Source organism: Mesoplodon bidens (assembly GCF_964165515.1).
Source record: "Mesoplodon bidens genome assembly, chromosome: 2".
Classification (NCBI taxonomy): Eukaryota; Metazoa; Chordata; class Mammalia; order Artiodactyla; family Ziphiidae; genus Mesoplodon; species Mesoplodon bidens.
The window spans coordinates 121,915,635-121,936,020 of record NC_138177.1 but is presented as its reverse complement, the minus strand read 5'-3'; the positions used below and the strand labels follow the sequence as shown (position 1 = coordinate 121,936,020).

The following is a 20,386-nucleotide window of genomic DNA, read 5'->3' as shown; positions in this document are numbered from 1 at the left end:
ATGTACTCTCTTAGCACCTTATCTCACTGTGAATAATGCTATATTTCATTTCCTGGTTACTTCTCTTCATATTCCTCTAGATTAGGGGTTCACAATCTCTCATGCTTTCAGGAATGAGGCAGTTAACATAAATGAAGGTGTTAGATAATACAGCAAAGTTAAATGGGAACTAATAGACTCAATGTTTTTGAGATACAAAAAGCAGTGGACACTATAACAGGTTAGAGAATTTATGCCCTATGTGAAGGGAGCAGTCAATATTCAGGTCCGGTTAATCATTGCCATATAAGAATGTAAGCCCAATATTGTCCTACATTTCAGAAAATCAGAAATTATATCAAGTTTCCTGATACTTGTTTGTTGGCGATTAATTCACAAATTTTAGTTTTTTAACTTTTTTTTTTTTTTTTTTTTTTTGCGGTATGAGGGCCTCTCACTGTGTGGCCTCTCCCATTGTGGAGCACAGGCTCCGGACACACAGGCTCAGCGGCCATGGCTCACGGGCCCAGCCGCTCCGCGGCATGTGGGATCCTCCCGGACCGGGGCACGAACCCGTGTCCCCTGCATCGGCAGGCAGACTCTCAACCACTGCGCCACCAGGGAAGCCCCAAATTTTAGTTTTAAATACATGTATACATATACAGTACAAACCATGTACATCATTTCCCATTGAGGCCTGTTTGTAACCTCTGATAGGAATTATGAGCACTACCAAGGCAGGGACTGGATCTATATTGCTAATTATCTTATTTAAGCACTTAGAACAATTCCTGGTATATATTTATCAATATATGTGTTGCATAAATAAATGAATAAAGTTATAATTCTGTGGTGACTGGGAGAAAGAAAAGTACTTCAAAGAAGGAAGAATTATGTTGACATTGAACAAAATAGTATCCTATTTTGGTCATTAGAACTGGAAATTAGGAAATTGTCAGATATCTCTGTAAGGGATATTTTAGTGAATTTGTGGGAGTAGAAAGTGTGAAAATAGATTGAAAATAAATGGCATTAGGAAAAATGAGGTAATGAATATCGATTGCTCCTTCAAAAGGCAAGATTGGGCAGTGTCTTGATAAGTGGTAGGATCATGGAAAGATTTCTACGATAGTGTTTTTGAGTCTTTTTTAAGGTCTTGACTCTTTGGATAAACATAAAAATTCACAGTCTTTTAAAATTTTTTTAATTAAAAAATAAAATATAAGTGAAAGCAAATTAAAGAAATTATAATATTCAATTTGCTTTTTCAAACAGCATGTATTTGCATTCTCCCAAACTCCCAGAGATTCTGATTAGCTCCTCCCTGTTAAGTCATATCTATATTATTGAAAGAGAAGACAAGCATACTCAAAGGCTAATTGGAAGCAGCCCACAGGAAGAAAGTGATTATGGGAAACTGGAAAGCGGTCAGCAGTGGTGATGAGAAAAAAATAGGGCAAAAGCAAATTTGGAGATATTACCCTAGTAAGAGTACATGTACTCAATCTAAGAGTGTGTTCCTTCTCTTTTTTCTTTCTTTTTTTCAAAATTTCAAGTAAAGTCAAGTATTTCCACCACACTGAAGTCTTTAATCATTGATACCTTTTGTGAAGATAAATTCAGAATTATTTCAACAAGAGGCATGTATGTGTGAGCTGTTATTTTTACACTGATTAATGGATCCATTCATTGGCAATGTCTATGACACATGAAACAGCTTTAGTCCATTAAATTTTTATACCTGGAACTAAATATATTTCATACTGAAGCCCTGCATATTTCTTTGTCCTAGAAGAAACCTTAATGTTCTTTGAAGAGTACAAAACTGCTTATATTACTTTTATCTTTACAAACACAAACAGGCTATAACAATTGCTATGTTGGGTTAATTAGGTTTATGAAGAAAAAACTGCTTAAGTAGGCACATTATTAAAATAGTTATTTATATGTCTCTATTTTCACACTCAGAAACGCAGTCTTCTTTCCAAAGCAAGTTTGGTTCTGCCTCGTAGCTTGATGGGACAATTTAGGGAGCATTAAAATATCAGAGTCAGATAGGATATTACAGAGAACAATTTAGTCCAGTTCAGAAATATGTCCAATCCCAGAAATATTGGGAAACGTCCAGTATAGGTAAATCTATAGAAACAGAAAGTAGATTAGTCATTGCCTACAGCTGAGGAGGATTGAGATGCCGTAGCTAAAGGTATACCGTTCCTTTCAGGGTTGATGCAAATGTCCTAAAGTTTATTATTGTGGTGATGGCTGCATAACTCTGTGAATATACTAAAAACCATTGAATCGTATATTTTAAAGGGGTTAATTGTGTCTGTATATTATATCTCAATAAAGCTGTTGCCAAAAAAAGGAAAGAAATTGACGTATGACATGATTTTTTATTTACTTTTATTTTTTTAACATCTTTATTGGAGTATAATTGCTTTACAATGGTGTGTTATTTTCTGCTTTATAACAAAATGGATCAGCTATACATATATCCCCATATCTGAAGTGGGTCTCTTGTAAACAGCATATATATGGGTCTTGTTTTTGTATCCATTCAGCCAGTCTATGTCTTTTGTTTGGAGCATTTAATCCATTTACATTTAAGGTAGTTATCAATAAGTATGTTCCTATTGCCATTTTCTAAATTGTTTTGGGTTTGTTATTGTAGGTCTTTTCCTTCCCTTGTGTTTCCTGCATAGAGAAGTTCCTTTAGCATTTGTTGTAAAGCTGGTTTGGTGGTGCTGAACTCTCTTAACTTTTGCTTGTCTGTAAAGTTGTTGATTTCTCTGTCAAATCTGAATGAGATTCTTGCTGGGTAGAGTAATCTTTGTTGCAGGTTTTTCCCTTTCATCACTTTAAATATGTCCTGCCACTCCCTTCTGGTTTGCAGAGTTTCTGCTGAAAGATCAGCTGTTAACCTTATGGGGATTCCCTTGTATGTTATTTGTTGTTTTTCCCTTGTTGCTTTTAATAGTTTTTCCTTGTATTTACTTTTTGATAGCTTGATTAATATGTATCTTGGCATGTTTCTCCTTGGGTTTATCCTGTATGGGACTCTCTGCGCTTCCTGGACTTGACTGACTATGTTTTTCCCATATTAGGGAAGTTTTCAACTATAATGTCTTCAAATATTTTCTCAGTCCCTTTCTTTTTCTCTTCTTCTGGGACCCCTATAATTCGAATGTTGGTGCATTTAATGTTGTCCCAGAGGTCTCTGAGACTGTCCTCAATTCTTTTCATTCTGTTTTCTTTATTCTGCTCTGCAGTAGTTATTTCCACTATTTTATCTTCCAGGTCACTTATCCGTTCTTCTGCCTCAGTTATTCTGCTACTGATTCCTTCTAGAGAATTTTTCATTTCATTTATTGTGTTGTTAATCATTGTTTGTTTGCTCTTCAGTTCTTCTAAGTCCTTGTTAAACGTTTCTTGTATTTTCTCCATTCTCTTTTGAAGATTTTGGATCATCTTTACTGTCATTACTCTGAATTCTTTTTCAGGTAGACTGCCTATTTCCTCTTCATTTGTTTTGTCTGGTGGGTTTTTGCCTTGCTCCTTCATCTGCTGTGTGTTTCTCTGTCTTCTCATTTTGCTTAACTTACTGTGTTTGGGGTCTCCTTTTCACATGCTGCAGGTTTGTAGTTCCCATTGTTTTTGGTGTCTGCCCCCAGTCACTAAGGTTGGTTCAGTGGGTTGTGTAGGCTTCCTGGTGGAGGGGACTGGTGCCTGTGTTCTGGTGCATGAGGCTGGATCTTGTCTTTCTGGTGGGCAGGACCGTGTCCGGTGGTATGTTTTGGGGTGTCTGTGACTTTATTATGATTTTAAGCAGCCTCTCTGCTAATGGGTGTGGTGGTGTTCCTGTGTTGCTAGTTGTTTGTCATAGGGGGTCTAGCACTGTAGCTTGCTGGTCGTTGAGTGAAGCTGGGTCTTGGCATTGAGATGGAGATCTCTGAGAGAACTTTCACTGTTTGATATTATGTGGACTCGGGAGGTCTCTGGTGGACAAATGTCCTGAACTTGGCTCTCCCACCTCGGAGGCACAGGTCTCACACCCGGCCGGAGCACCAAGACCCTGTCAGCTGCATGGCTCAGAAGAAAAGGGATAATAAAAGAAAGAAAGAAAAAATAAATAAAATAAAATAAAGTTATTAAAATAAAAAATTAAAATATTTTTAAAATAAAAGAAAATTGAAAAGTAATTTTAAATAAAAGAAAGAAGAGAGCAACCAAACCGAAAAACGAATTCACCAATGATAACAAGCGCTAAAATACTATACTTAGGAAAAAAAAAAAAAACACACATGGACAGACAGAACCCTAGGACAAATGCTAAAAGCAAAGCTCTACAGACAAAATCACACAAAGTCCATCGCCTCAATTTTGGGATGATTCGTTGTCTGTTCAGGTATTCCACAGATGCAGGGTACATCATGTTGGTTGCAGGATTTAATCCGCTGCTCCTAAGGCTGCTAGGAGAGATCTCCCTTTCTCTTTGTTCGCACAGCTCCCGTGGTTCAGCTTTGGATTTGGCCCCGCCTCTGCATGTAGGTCTCCTGAGGGCGTCTGTTCTTCGCTCAGAAAGGACGGGGTTAAAGTAGCATCTGATTTGGGGGCTCTGGCTCACTCAGGCTGGGAGGAGGGAGGGGTACGGAATGCAGGGCGAGCCTGCGGTGGCAGAGGCCAGCCTGACGTTGCACCAGGCTGAGGCGCGCCGTGCGTTCTCCCGGGGAAGTTGTCCCTGTATCACGGGACCCTGGCAGTGGCGGGCTGCACAGGCTCCCGGGAGGGGAGGTGTGGAGAGTGACCTGTGCTTGCACACAGGCTTCTTGATAGTGGCAGCAGCAGCCTTAGCATCTCAGGCCCATCTCTGGGGTCCGCGCTGATAGCCAGTGCTTCCGCCCGTCTCTGGAGCTCGTTCAGATGGTGCTATGAATGCCCTCTCCTCGCACACCCCAAAACAAAGAGGCAAGAAAAAGTCTATTGCTTATTTGGCAGCTCCAGACCTTTTCCCAGACAGACTCCCTCCCGGCTAGCTGTGGTGCACTACCCCCCTTCAGGCTGTGTTCACACAGCCAACCCCAGTCCTCTCCCTGCGATCCGACCAAGCCCGAGCCTCAGCTCCCAGCCCCGCCTACCCTGGCGGGCGAGCAGACAAGCCTCTCGGGCTGGTGAGTGCTGGTCGGCACCGATCCTCTGTGCAGGAATCTCTCCGCTTTGCCCTCCGCAGCCCTATTGCTGCGCTTTCCTCTGTGGCTCCGAAGCTTTCCCCCCACCACCCCAGTCTCTGTCCGCCAAGGGGCTTCCTACTGTGTGGAAACCTTTCCTCCTTCACAGCTCCCTCCCACTGGTGCAGGTCCCGTCCCTAATATTTTGTCTCTGTTTTTTCTTTTGCCCTACCCAGGTACGTGGGGAGCTTCTTGCCTTCTGGGAGGCCTGAGGTCTTCTGCCAGTGTTCAGTAGGTGTTCTGTAGGAGTTGTTCCACATGTAGATGTATTTCTGATGTATTTGTGGGGAGGAAGGTGATCTCCACGTCTTACTCCACCATCTTGAAGGTCTCCCATATTGCATGATTAAACATCTTAGAGTCAGAGTGGACTGAGACATAAGGTGAATATTCTCATTGAATTAGGTCAGTTTTGGGGACAATACATTTAATATAAATGTATAAACTTGTAAGGATATGGGGTTTACTAACATTTCCACGTACTTTATTCCATTTTTTCCTCATTGCAGTTACATAAGATGGATTAGATCCAGCAGGTATTAGATCCCTTTTCTGTGAAGAGCACATGGTCAGGGCTTGCACATGAAAGGCAAACATTTTGGAGTAGAAGGGTGGTTGGGGATGGAAGGTAACATATCGTTGAGAAAAGCATAGGATTCAGTCAGAAGACCTAAGTTCAAATTCCAGGTCAGTTTTGATTTAAGTGCACATTAAAAGAAAACATTTTATATATGGTATGCCAGATTAGTTCTTGAATAGCAAACTCTGAAAGGGATTTAGGAGTGCAAGAGATTTATGTGGAAGTGACACCTGTGAAAGGAAAAGGAAGGAAGGAAGAAATATTGGTCAGTAGGAGCTGTCAGACCACAATGAAGACTTGCTAAAATCTCTGACAGCCCAGTGGGAGCTCCAGAGCACACATTGCCTTTTAGAGGCGTGTCACATTGAGTGGAAATGGCTAGGTCTTTTTACCACGACCTTTCTCAGTCACTGACTGGGGGCCACCGTGAAAATATCGTAATCTCAGCTCTAATGCTGCAGTGAACCCTGAATGAGCTAGCTAAGGGAAGCTGCCAGCTAACCACCCTCCTGGCACACTTTCTTGAAGGGAGATCTGAGTGGCACATCTCTACATCTTCCAAACATTGGGAGATCCTCATTATTTTATAGTAGATGAAAAAGGGAGATTACCTACCTCTATGTGTAGTATGAGCTCAATTGTGTACCTAGTAATTGATGATAAAAATTGTTTCAAACATTATGATAAATGCATTACATTATTTGATTTAATCCTCACAACTCTATGAGATTTATACTATTATGAATTTCATTTTACAGAAAATAAAAGAACCCACAGCTCAAGAGGTTAAGAAATGATTTCCAAATGTAGGAAGTGGCCATCAGTATGCAAATACAGGTTTGCTTTGCTGTGCTAATCTGAGCTCTATGTAGTTTTATGAAGGTACATACCTAGGAAAAAGAATGAAAGAAAATAAACACACACATAAATGATAATAGTGATTAATGGTAGGGCTGCAGGTTATTAAATTTTTATTTATTCCTTTATTTTCTATATTTTCTTCTATGAGATATTTTGGTTATCTGTTGAGGCAAAATCAACTACGCCAAACTTAGTCCTATAATATAACAATCATTTTATTATTCTCATGGATTCTCATTTCAGAAATTCAGACAAGACATAGTGGGGATGGCTTGATTATTCTCTACTGTATTTAGGGCCTTAGCTGAGAAGACATGAATGACTGGGAGTTACTCCATCAGCTGGGGAATTAGAATCCTCTGGAGGATTCACATGTCTGGTGCCTGGGCTGGGGTGACTATAAGGCTGGTCTTAGGTGAGTCATTTGATTGGAGAATCTTTATGTGCTATGTACCTTCTCCATATGGCCTCAGCTTCCTTACAGCATGGCTTCCTCAAGTTAGTCAAACTTCTTACATGGTAGCTCAGAGCTTCAGGAGCAAGTTTTCCAGAAAACAAGGAGGAAGCTATGTGACTTTCTATGGCCTAGCCTTGGAAGAAACATAGTTCACTTCTGCCATAGTCTTTTTTTTTTTAATAGATTTATTATATTTATTTATTTATTGGCTGTGTTGGGTCTTTGCTGCTGCATGCAGGCTTTCTTTAGTTGCAGTGAGTGGGGGCTACTCTTCGTTGCAGTGTGCGGGCTTCTCATTGAGGTGGCTTCTCTTGTTGCGGAGCATGGGCTGTAGGCACTCGGGCTCAGTAGTTGTGACTCACAGGCCCTAGAGCGCAGGCTCAGTAGTTGTGGTGCATGGGCTTAGTTGCTCCACGGCATGTGGGATCTTCCCAGACCAGGGCTTGAACCCGTGTCCGCTGCATTGGCAGGTGGATTCTTAACCACTGCACCACCAGGGAAGCCCTGCCATACTTTATTGGTCACAATCCACCCAGATGCAAGGAGAAGGGACATAAATTTCACATCTAAATCATGAGATTGTAAATGAATGCTTGCTATATTTTAAAACTTCCAGAGGACATACTTCCATAAACAGAAGAAAGTAAAATTTAGACATTACATAGTCCCAGTTTAATTTTTATTCTGGAATAGACTTGGCAAAAACCTTTGTGTGTGTGTGTGTGTGTGTGTGTGTATGTGTGTGTGTGTCTTTAATTTATGTAATTTGGTAGTAGAGAATCTGAGCTCTCTGACACTAATAGCTACTTTTCCTGGATTTATCTATAGTAACAATTACAGAGTTAACAAGAAGCAAGAGAGTAGATTCTGTATTAGAGTTTTATGTGTAGGACAAAGTTGGAGTTGCTACCACTACAAAAAATTTTCATCCATTTACATAAATCTTCAGAGGTCTATTGTACCCCCAATTCTATTTTTCAAGGAGATAGTTGGACTGACTTTTTTTGTCCAAGCTTCACCTTTCCACATAGGATTTTCCTTTGTTTAAAAATAATTATCGTACATGTGAATTCATTACAGAGGCTTATTTACCCCCACAGTTTAGAATGCTTCTGTGTGGCCCACTGAATAATAATAATGTAAATTTGGCTAGAGAGGGAAAAACCTAAGGGAAAACCTGTCAGTTCCCCAGAATAATATTCCTAATGCAAGTCTTAAGAGTCTTTTAAAAAACTTGCCCCGGATACTTTTTGTATATTGCAGAGTACAAGCAATAAGTGAGATCAGCTTTATAATATTTAAAATTTGCCTGATGTTTTTATTTTCTATGAATTTCCTTTCCAGGAGATGTGCACCAGATTTCTGAATTTTAAAATTATTCCATCAGGAAACAATATTTCTGTAGAGTAGGGGAGAAATATTTGGGACTTGTCAGTTAAATACAACAAAATACAATAAAATTGTATCCTCTCAACTGTTTCCTTGAGCTTAGCACCAAGGAAAGACCAGTGAAAGCACTATGGAAAGTCAAAAGTGAAGTATGGACTTTGGCATCATACAGACCTGAGTTTGTATCTAGCTCCAACACTTACAAACTACTTAAGGCTCTGCAAGTACTTTAAATTCTTGAACCTGACTGTCATCAACTATAAAATAGGGTTTATAATATTCTTCTCATAAGTAAATTGTGAAGTTGGAAAGAGATGATTTTACTTGGTACTTAACCCATAGTAAATAATTTATAAGTAGCAGTGATTGTTTTGTTACATTTTAGCATAGCTTGGTAAAATTAGAGTTCTATTTTTATAGTACTTAATAAAAAGATATATTTAGATCAATCAGAGGTCAGCTTGAGAAATCCAACCAAGATACGAAAGGGTAATTTATTACTTTTAACTTTTGACCACACTATTTGCCTATTCTGAAGGAATAACATGCTTTCTCTTAAAATCCACAGATTCCAGTTAAATAAAATACAAAGACAGTTGAGGAAAAGATGAATGTGTGTTTACAAGAATCTTCCTGATAGATAAATATTTCATATGCTCCATGATTTTCATATAATTTATTTTAATTTAGCCTAATATGGTACTTGTCATAAGGTAGATGTTCATTAATAAATATTTGTTGAATTAAAGAATATCCATCTTTTTAATGATTTGTATGAGTTCTTCATATATTAAATATACAAACCACTTGTCAGTTTTATATGTTGTATATATTTCTCCAATTTGTCATTTATCTTATAATATTATGTTTTTCTAATACTTTTATTTGCTCATATTTCCGTCTATTAAAAAAATGATTTTATGCTTAAAAATACCATCTTCACCTCCCTGCATTTAAATGCCTGTTCATCGGCAAGGAAAAATACTTTAAGGTGATGGCTTTCCCGTTTATCTAGAGACTATTCATGTCTTTAGCCCTCACCATTCAAAATTAAAGTTTATTGGTGAGGTGGGAGTGAATTTCTGTGAATTGTTTTTTTTTTTTTTTTTTTTAGAGGAGGCAGAACTAGTAGACGTTTCTTAATTTCCAGTACTGGTTCAGAGCTTTTTTTATGTTTTATTCTTTTGATTATTTCCATGAGTAACTAGTGAAGCAGAAGTGAAGTGTGGGGAGGAAGTAAAATGAAAGGAGAAAGAGGAGCTAGACGATGGAGTCAAATCGATATCTTTTTTGGAAGCTATACTGAGTCTGAGACTTCCATGTCTAATGGTAATGAATTTACTTAGTATTGTTTTGCCAGGTACCATTTAAGTGCTTTAGTGTATATGCATTATCACATCAATTGTGGATATACAGTTTATATGTGTATCAAATCAGGTGCATACAATTATTGTCCCCTTTTTTTATAACCAAGGAAATTAGTGTAAATGTGTTATGTAACTTGCCTTAGATTACATAGTCATTAGCAGTACTGGTATTCTAACTAGGGAGGCTAATTCTAGTACCCACAATCTTAACCCTGCATTGTAAGTATACCAAATTTAACATGTGAAAAACAAAACATTTTATTTCTGCCTCAGAAACTACCTTTTCCTGTTCTTCCCTATCTCTGTGTCATGTCATTCTACTGCTATTTATTGCTCTTGGAAAAAATTTGAATACCCAATACAGTGGCCTGCAAAGTCCTACAAGATCAGATGTCTTTGACCTTATCTTGCATAATACTTTTTCCTTCTTTTATTTCTTAAACTTATACTCAACACTGGTCTTAGACTAAACTTACTTCCATCTTAGGACTGTTGCACTAGCTACTCCCTGTCATTTAATGGCCATCCTCGAAACTGTGACTTAGATTTCCCCTATTTGGAATTTACCATTTATCTCAAAGTTTACCTCCTCAGTGAAACTTTCCCTGACTACTCAATTTAAAGTAGCCATTTTATCATTTGCCTCTTTCCTCTTGTAGCCATTGGTACTTTATGACACTGTATATAATATTTTTTATTTGTTTATTTTCTCTGTCTCCTCTGACATATATACACAGTAAAAATATAAGCTCCATGAAAGCAGAGATTTAACTATCTCACTCACCTCAGTGTTCCCACTGCTCAAACATTGTTTCAACACATATGTTGTGAGCATATTTATATATTCAAGAAGTATTTGTTGAGTGTATGAAAGGTCTATTGAAAAGGAGAATGATGTGGTCAAAACTGTATGTAAGAAAATTTATCTGCTAATAGTGTAGATGATGGACTGCAATGAAAAAAGTCTTAGTCAAGGGGACCACTCAGGAGGCTATGGAGGGTGATGTTGGAAATAAGAAGAAATGTGAGAGGTACTAGTGAGTCAAAACCAGCAGAATTCTGAAACTGATTGAGTTGAAGTGACTCAAGGTCATTTGGAATAAGAAAGTGCCATTAATGTGAATAAGGAATGCTAGGAGATGATAGGTCACACTTGGGAAATTATGAATGGTATTCACAAGAGCACTTTTGAATTTTTAATTTGAGATGTCATTGGTAGGCAGGATATATGGAATTTAGACTTAACAGAGAAGTCAGGACCAAAAATGAAGTTATCAGATTGTATAAGAATTACCAAAGGTGGCAATTAGAATGAGAAAATAGCTTAGGGCTAAGCTCCTAAATCAGTCAATTTTTGGAGACAGAAAGGATATAGATAAAATTAGTTTACCTCAGTGGAAAAAATGCTGGGTTTTTTTTGTTTGTTTGTTTGTTTTAGAATGGAGAAAATGTTAAGTCTGTAACCTTAGCAGAGGGAGGCAATGGAATAGTAAAGGAAGATGAAATCTTTAACTTTCTTGCTAGAGCAGGTGTAGAGTGGAAGATTTGGAAACTATAACATTAATTTTGTTATTTGAAGTTTTTGCCAAAGTTTTTTTCAATTTTTATAACTTCTCAACCTTCACTTATGTGTGATAGCATTAAGAAATCAAACTTTGTTTTTTAATGGGAGGATTTTCTTAACTGTCAGTATTTGAAATTTTATGTATATGCATAAATGCAATGCCTATCCCATGAAGACTTGACTTTCTTGTTACTGGGTGTGCTTGAGATATTGATGGGCCAAGTATTATAGAAGTTGTGGTTTGAATTCTCACTTTGAGAGAGAGAGTTAAACATGGAGAGCTTTCTTTGCATTCCCTTCCAGATCTGGAGTTTTGTGAATTTGTGACCCTCCACATTACTGTTTTGAGTGTTCTGACTTATAAAATGAGGTTTATAGTAGTAAATTTTCCATAGGATTACTTAGAGAAATATTTAATTCATTTTTTATCAACAACTATTTTTGAAGTCTCCATGTGCCAGGTTTAAATAAGTTAATGGGTATGAAAGGTTAATTACATAATAAAAATTCAATGAATGTTAATTTCTATTAATATTATTAAAAAGCACCATGTCTCTCCAAAGACAGAAATACAGTGCAAATAATAGTGTGAAGAAAGTAAGGATTATTTTGGTTATTGCATAAAGATTCTAACTTAAATGCTCAAGCAGTGTTTCAAACATTTTCACTGAGTGAAAACATTTTAATAAGTCAAGTTAAGAAAGACACTACTGATTAATTACATATACAGCCCATGACATTATGTCGTTAATTATGTATAGGACCCATGACACATATGTGTTAGAGAAAAATCAAGTACTGAACTACCATGAAGTGGCCCACTGCAGCCAGTTCAATAGTGCAGTTGCTGGAGAAAGCACATTTACTGGCGTGATCTACATGTACGTTTGAGTTGAGTTTGCAAGAGCCTCACCATAGGTAAATGTCCTTTCTGTCTTTCATGGTCAAGTGGTAGAAGATTGATTATAACTGAACAGCCTGTCATCTGTTTCTACATTTCAACCATCTGAGAACTGCTCCTTGCTTTCTCATGTGCTCTTGTGCCAGAAATCACACTTAAGTTTTCTTTGAGCGCCTAAATTGGCTGACAGTCAGGGAATCAATATATCCTGTTGCACAGTGTTCAAAGCTGCTATTGAGAGAAAAGTAACACTAAAGATGTGTTTCCTTGCAGGATAGTGCAGAATTGATCACTTCTCTGCTTCACAGTGGAGCTGACATACAGCAGGTTGGGTATGGCGGCCTCACTGCCCTGCATATTGCTACAATTGCTGGTCACCTGGAGGTAAGTCATATCTTGGCCACCTGTGAAAACAAACCTACCTCTTTGGATTCTTGTTTTCAAATGGTGGCTTTTGAGATTCTAGGAGTTGGTTTAATTTTAACTAATGAACACACACACATTTCTTTTGGGGTTCAAATTAAGCTATATAAATGTTCTTTTGATAACAAATTCAGTCTATTTTGTAACAGTGTAATCAAACATCAATTAATATAAAGATGGCTGGATATACAGAGGCTATATAGCAGTGATTAAAAGCATAAGTATTGGAGTCAGGCAACTGTTTCTACCACTTGCTATATTTACTTCAAGCAAGTTACTGTACCTTCAGACACCTCTGTTTTCCTCATTTATAAAATAGAAATAGTGATAAGCCTATTGTAATGATTAAATTAGATAATCGGTATAAAGCACTTTGCAGATTGTTTCATTCATGGTAAGGACTCAATGAAAAATTATTCATTAATTAAATCACGTGTGTACTATTTGATTTATTAAGCATCTGTTGTGTGCCAGATACCATTCTACTTACTGAGGTGACAGTAACAAGTAAAACAGGCAATTTTTTGAAATTTAGTTGTAGACAACAAGACAAACAATAAGGAAAAAAATACTATATAATGTTAGTAGTGAGTACAAGAAAAATAATAAAATGAGGTAAAATGAAAGCAGAGTGGAGAAGTGGGCACCATTTTAAATAAGCTATATAGTGAAGCTATCATTAATATATATAGTAGTATTGGCAAAGGCCCTGGGGCAGAAAATAGCTAAGTGTATTGGAGGGGCACGAGTGATCCAAAGTCACTAGTGTATATGCGCTGGAGGCAGAGTGATGGAGACAAGGTCAAGTGATGGTTACAAACAAGATTACAGTGTTTTAAAGGCTAGAGGAGGGACTCTGGCTCTTATCTTAAACTTAATTGTTGAAGTATTAATTTCATATATGCAGAGCACTTTAATTTGCATTGTTTATTTAATTTACTGAACAGATCTTCATGAAATAGTTTTTATTGTCACTGCCATTTAATAGATATAAAACCAAGGCTCTGTACAGTAATTGTTTTTACAGATTACAAAGCCATTGAGAAAAAAAAGCCATGTCTGGAATCTTGGTCATTTTACTCAAACTTCCATGATTTTCACACTCTATTAATTGTGGTAATCACATGCAAGCTCAACAGTGTTAATAAATGAGCAGTCTTATGTCTTCATTATTAAGTAGTTATCTATTTCTCCCGTTTAGTCATGTTGCAAGTTAAAGTGTACTTTCCTCGCTTACACACACATGCACAATTGTGAACAAATAGAGCTGCATATAAAGTCATACATAAAACCTGTAAAATAGGTGTGAGTCATCTCTCTTAACAGTGTCAATTTGAAGGGCTTTTCATTCAAAAAATATTAATATATCTCAATGGGAGCGAAATAGTTTCCTTCATGTTGACATTTCCACTCTTTACTATATTTCCCTGAAAATAAATTATCTTATTTCCCAGAAAATAAATGTTTTTTATGATATTTATTATAAATATAAATGAATTTGTATTACTTATTAGGAGAGGGAAAATCCCATTAGAATCACTTAAATGTAAATGGTTTCCAAAAAAGAAACCGAGGTTAGTGATAAAGTAAATGGAAGGTAATTATATGAAGTCTGGGTAGAAGAATTAATGAGGTAGACATTAAGTCCCAGTGACTAACACATTCAACCTCTTAATACCAGGAAAATGACAGAAGTTTTTAAAATTTTTTAACATCTTTATTGGAGTATAATTGCTTTACAATGGTGTGTTAGTTGCTGCTGTATAACAAAGTGAATCAGCTATATGTATACATATATCCCCATATCTCCTCCCTCTTGTGTCTCCCTCCCACCCTCCCTATCCCATTCCTCTAGGTGTACACAAAGCACCAAGCTGATCTCCCTGCGCTAGGCGGCTGCTTCCCACTAGCTATCTATTTTACATTTGGTAGTGTATATGTGTCCATGCCACTCTCTCACTTCATTCCAGCTTGCCCTTCCCCCTCCCCGTGTCCTCAAGTCCATTCTCTATGTCTGTGTCTTTATTCCTGTCCTGCCCCTAGGTTCTTCAGAACCTTTTTTTTTTTTTTTTAGATTCCATATATATGTGTTAGTATATGGTATTTTTTCTTCTCTTTCTGACTGACTTCACTTTGTATGACAGTCTCTAGGTCCATCCACCTCACTACAAATGACTCAATTTTGTTTCTTTATGGCTGAGTAATATTCTATTGTATATATGTGCCACATCTTTTCAGAATATGTTTTGCAAAACAAAATCCTTTTTGTCTAGTACTGAGCTAATCACATTTTTGAGTGATAGAATTATAACAGGGTCAAAAACAAGGTGGTTAAGAGCTTGGTCTCTTCATCTATTCAAATAACTGTTTTCTTGCTTTATCATAGTATGGAAGGAGATATTATATTGCTTCTACCAGCCTTAGGGCAAATTTTACCACAATAATTCCAAACAGATCTCTACTCTTGTCTCACAGTTCTCCATGGGTTCTCCAACTTCCTTCATTAGCTCTGGTATAACATTTAATAACTTTTACAGTCAATCATGGATACTGCATAAAACAGGTATATACGTTAGTCTTTATTCTCTTATCTAATGAGCTAATTAAGTTACAGATCATATAGGAAAATGGTATCCAAAAAACCTGAAAGCATCTTATTCAAAATACAGAATTTTTAAATTTGGATTATTTCCTTCACAACTGTTAATTGCAATACCCACTTTTAATGCATTTCCCCACACACACACACTCATTCATCCATTTAACAAATATTTTTGAGCCTCTACTTTTTCCATAACATTGTGCTAGAATATGGGAATGATACAAGAAAATAAGGCATAGTTTTTCCCCCTAAAGACTTTATAATATAGCTGGACACACAAAATAAATACACAATAAAGTTTATATAAGCAATTCAAAAGTAAAATATTGATATAGTCATAACTATAGAAGAGGAAAGAGTCAAAGGTCAGAGCGGGTTTGATATTTGGAATAATTAGAAATATGATCATTACATAGCAAGGAATGGCAAAGAACACAAATTTAGAAGTGTTAGTATTTCACTGGGAATAGAGATCAAGGTGGACTAGAAGATTTAGGGAAGGATTTATGAGAGGTGGTTTGAAATTAGGCTGCACTTTGAAAAGTGGTAAGAACTGGACAGAGAAAAGAAGAGGAATCATGTCTAAAACTGAGAAGGACAAATGAGTCGAGTACATTTAGGGGAGAGTAGAATAGAATGATAGCATGAAACAGATTGTGAAGTGTCCTTGTAGGATGTTAGGAATGGACCAGACTAAAGAAACTGAAAATGGAAGTCCAAAGAGTTTAACTCAATTCAATAAGTAACTATTATAGTTTATGATGTACAATACACAAGACTATATGGTGTGGTAGATAAACAGATGAATAGAACACAGAAGTTCCCACTCTTAAAGACACTTACAGCCAATAGGATTTTTTTCCACTAGGAAATGAGGAGCCATTGAGACTTTTTGAGCAAGAGAATGATTGGAGACATAATAAATAATGTGTTGAAGAGGATTTCTTTGACTTCAGTATTTAGTGTGGATTCCAGAGTGATGATATGATGATTAAATATACAAAGATAAAGGATTGGGTAAAGGATTCAATTCTGAGGAAAAACCAGTTACCTCTAGACACGTTGATTTGCTGATCACATACAAATTCTCAAGTGGAAATGTTTGTTAATCATTTAAAAATATACAACTAGTATTCAGTGGAGAAGTTGGGACTTAATGAAAGCTTTTGGAAATTATATGTGATATTTGCAGCCATAACAGTAGCTGAAATTTGGTCAAGGGCTAAGCCTAAGAGAACACCCACAGAGGCTTTAGGAATTACTGAATAGCCATTGAGGACACAAAGAAGGATTGGTCAGAGTGGTATGAGGGAAACAAGGATAATATAGTCTCACAATAATTAAAGGTATAGAGAGTTTCAGTAGATAAAGATCCTGGGTATCATATGATGTATAAAGGTTGACTGCAATAGGGTAAAATATACATAATAGTATTTATTTGCTATACCAAAAATTTAGATGCTTATTCCACTCCTAGTTTTTACTCTTGGTTAGCAGGAATGGTGGCAATGGATCAGTGGGAGTTTCCTTTCATTAGTAATCACTTTCCTTTATTGCTCAATTTTTCGGTGAAACAATAACTGATGCTAAGTCTGACAGGCCTCTTTGTCTACACATATCAAATTCAAACCCTCCATTAGTGTCTCAAGTGTGTTTGTCCTCCCATAATTGTAATTCTATTAAACAATTTTAAAATAAAATTTACATTGACTAGGCAGCTGTCTTCTTCAATAATAGAGGAGAACATGTGCTGCAAACTCCTAGACATGCTGACTGCAAGTTGAGACTCAGATTTAGATTTACTGTGCTCTGAAAAGCAGGCAAATATTGGTTGTCCTGAGTCTCACTACTCCTCCCTGACTAATTTATCCATCTATCAATACATATGCATGTGCTGCTTTACACAAGGCCGGAGATTCTGTCAGCAATCAATAAACAGGCATTAAACTCTCTTCTCCACTTTGAGTCCAGAGGGCACATGAGTCATATACTCTCTCAAGCATGGGAAATGAGAACAATTAACTAACATGTGATAGTGTTTTATCATTCACATACATTTGTCATTTGGTTCGCCTGTGAGATAGTTACCTTTAGACTCAGTTTACCAGTGAGGAAACTGAGGATTGAAGAAATTAAATGACTTTCACAGGACCATGCAGATAATAAATAAATGAGATGGATAGGACTCAAACCTGGTTTTCTGACTTCACATCTGTAGTTTTGTAAATAAAAAAAAAAACAATTACTCCCTTATGACTCTTGTATGTATTGCTGAAACAGGGCTTGCAGCCATAAGACACTAAACAAGCATTGAGAAAACAAAACAGAAACTGAATATGTTACTATCTAAGGCCCAGATATTGATACATGTACAATTAAAGCAATATTAATTGATTCAAGTATAACTGTATATGGCACTTAGTAAATGGGCACAAGAACCCATGGAGGTATGCATGTATGTGAGCATTCAATACACACACATACCCTCACAAGCACACACATACATACACTCCAAGTGTATACACCCCACTTCATACTTAGTCGAATATCTCTTTTAAAAGCTGTTACACTTTGGTGTTTCATGCAGTCGTTTCTGCAGTTATAAGAAGACAAATCAATTATGTGTAGCTTTAGGCAACTGAATAGCAAAGAGAAAAGCATGTCTGGGATGATGCAATATATAATGTATAGGGATTATGGAGTGTTTTCTTTTTCACAGAAAGGTATAGTTTCATATATACTTTGTGCAGGTGATAGTATTATTTTCATAGTTTAATTTATTCTATCCTACCTCATCCTATTTTTGGATTGTAAGCACTTACTCAAGCACTGCTTCACAAATGCTTCCCAGTTCTTTCGGAATTTATATCTGATTTCAAGGAAATGTTGTTGATGTTGTTCCAGTTCCTTCTTAACTAAATCATCTGAATGTTTCAGGAGAGAGTTTTGTATACCAAGAAGCTTCTGACCCTGTTATTTCTTCTAAAATGGCTTGAATTTTCTTTCCAAAGGCACAAACAAGTGAATTCTTGGAATTATAAAATGTGGTTTCTCTCTCTCTCTCTCTCTCTCTTTTTTAAAGAGATAATGTGCTCATGAGTTTTATAGCTTAAAAGTATCAGATATGCCTCCAGTTTATGACTAGACAATAGTCCCTTATGAACTTCATCTGGAATCAGAAAACGGACTTCATCCTCATTCGAGATTTTATCCTCATTTTCCAGAAGAAAAAACTGAGGCAGAGAGGAGTTACATAACTTGTCCAAGGTGACAGACGTAACAATTGGTAGAGTGGGTGTTTATATGCTGTGTGGTGTCAGAGCCAGCTCTCACAATGCTACACTGCCCTTCTTTTAATCCAAACAGCAACTTCTCAGCCCACCTGACCCGAATTTAAGCTTTGGAAGTGGTAGATAGAAACTTAGAATTTAAATATCAGGGAAGTGTGCTCTATTCTCAGTTCTGAATTGTCTCAAAGACTAAGCACAGCAAGGTATTCTGGTGCCTCTTTATATGAAACCCATTCTTCTAAGCTCTATGCCTTATCTCTGATATTTCTGCATTACATTTTTAAACAGCTTTGTTGAGATAAAATTTATATGCCATGTAGGTCACCCATTTAAATGTACAATTCAATGGATTTTTTAGCAAATTCACAGAATTGTGTAATCATCACTATAATTTTAGAACATTTTTGTCACCCTAAAAGGAAACATAATATCCAATAGCCATCAGTCCCATCTACCCTTCACTGCTCAGACCTAGACAACCACTAACATACTGTCCATCTCTATAGTTTTGGCTATTCTAGACATTTCATATAAATGGAATCATAAAATATGTGATCTTTTGTGATTGACTTCTTTTATTTAGCATAACATTTTCAAGGTTTATTTATTTCAACAGGGTTGGTTTATATCAGAATCATGTTATAATTATAAATGCCTTTATTTAGCAAAACAGCAAAATGTATACAGTTCAACCAGTAGTGTAACTGGAGTTCTTTTCAACTACTCCTCTATTTTCATTATAAATTGATGCTGGAAGAAAAATTTCAACTAAACCTTCAGGTTCTAAACCTGCATTATGTAGTCACAAGCATGTGTTCAAGTTGTCAGGCTAGGAACACCTCCATTAGAGAAAGTGGCCAAGTAGGGCCTCCTCCTGAATGGGTGTACCACCTCTTACATGCTAGATAAGGCCGCTGTTCAAGATTATCAATTACCCTGCCTACCATAAACTCACTCTTTAGATTTTGAAGCAGTTATAAATTTTAGGGCACCTCTGTAAAAATGCAAAATTTCCTAATCCTTGAGGTTAGCTCTTATAGTTAAAATCTTAGTAATCAGCTCATACCCTCAAACCTTGCTAATTGAAATATGATCCACTGACCAGCAATGTAGGATCATCAGGGAACTAGTTAAAAAATAGAATCTCAGACCTACGTAAAGTCAGCACTTTAACAAGATTCCCAGGTGATTGATATACATATTCAAATTTAAGAAACACTACCCTAAAAAGTATTAGGAGAAATTAGATTTAAAGATATCTGAGAGAAAGGTAGCTTGAAAATATTAATGAATAATTAGAAAGAGGTACCACCTTCATTTGTTTTACAATTTTGCTTTTGGCTGACCCCAATTCAAATTATTTTAATAACTTTTGAAGCATCATTCAGGGCTTATTATAGAGCTCAGGATAATGACTACTCACTATGTGTAACATATGCCTAGTACTATGACACATAGTAGGCACTCCATGCATATTAACCTCTCTTTTCCTTTCTGAGATGTAAAATCTTATAGGAGCAGTATTTAATATAAATGAAAGTTTAAAATATAACAGAGATACAACACAATAATTATAAATAACCCAGTTAAAACATAGGCTCAGGATTTGAACTGACATTTCTCCAAAGAAGGTATACAAATGGCCAAGAAACACATGAAAAGATGTCCATCATTAGTCATTAGGGAAAAGCAAGTCAAAACCACAGTGATATACCACATCATATCCAGTAAGATGAATATAATAA

The 20,386-nt window shown here is 36.6% G+C and overlaps 1 protein-coding gene across 1 annotated transcript in view; it reads left to right on the top strand.

Moving 5' to 3' along the window:
• The window catches only part of TNNI3K (TNNI3 interacting kinase), a gene marked incomplete at its 3' end in the record, with an annotated part of 285,990 nt that overhangs the window by 20,244 nt on the left and 245,360 nt on the right, over nt 1-20,386 (top strand). The window contains exon 5 of the mRNA XM_081226315.1: nt 12,600-12,710. Coding sequence (XP_081082441.1) covers nt 12,600-12,710 — 111 coding nt within the window. The remainder of the gene's footprint in view (nt 1-12,599; nt 12,711-20,386) is intronic.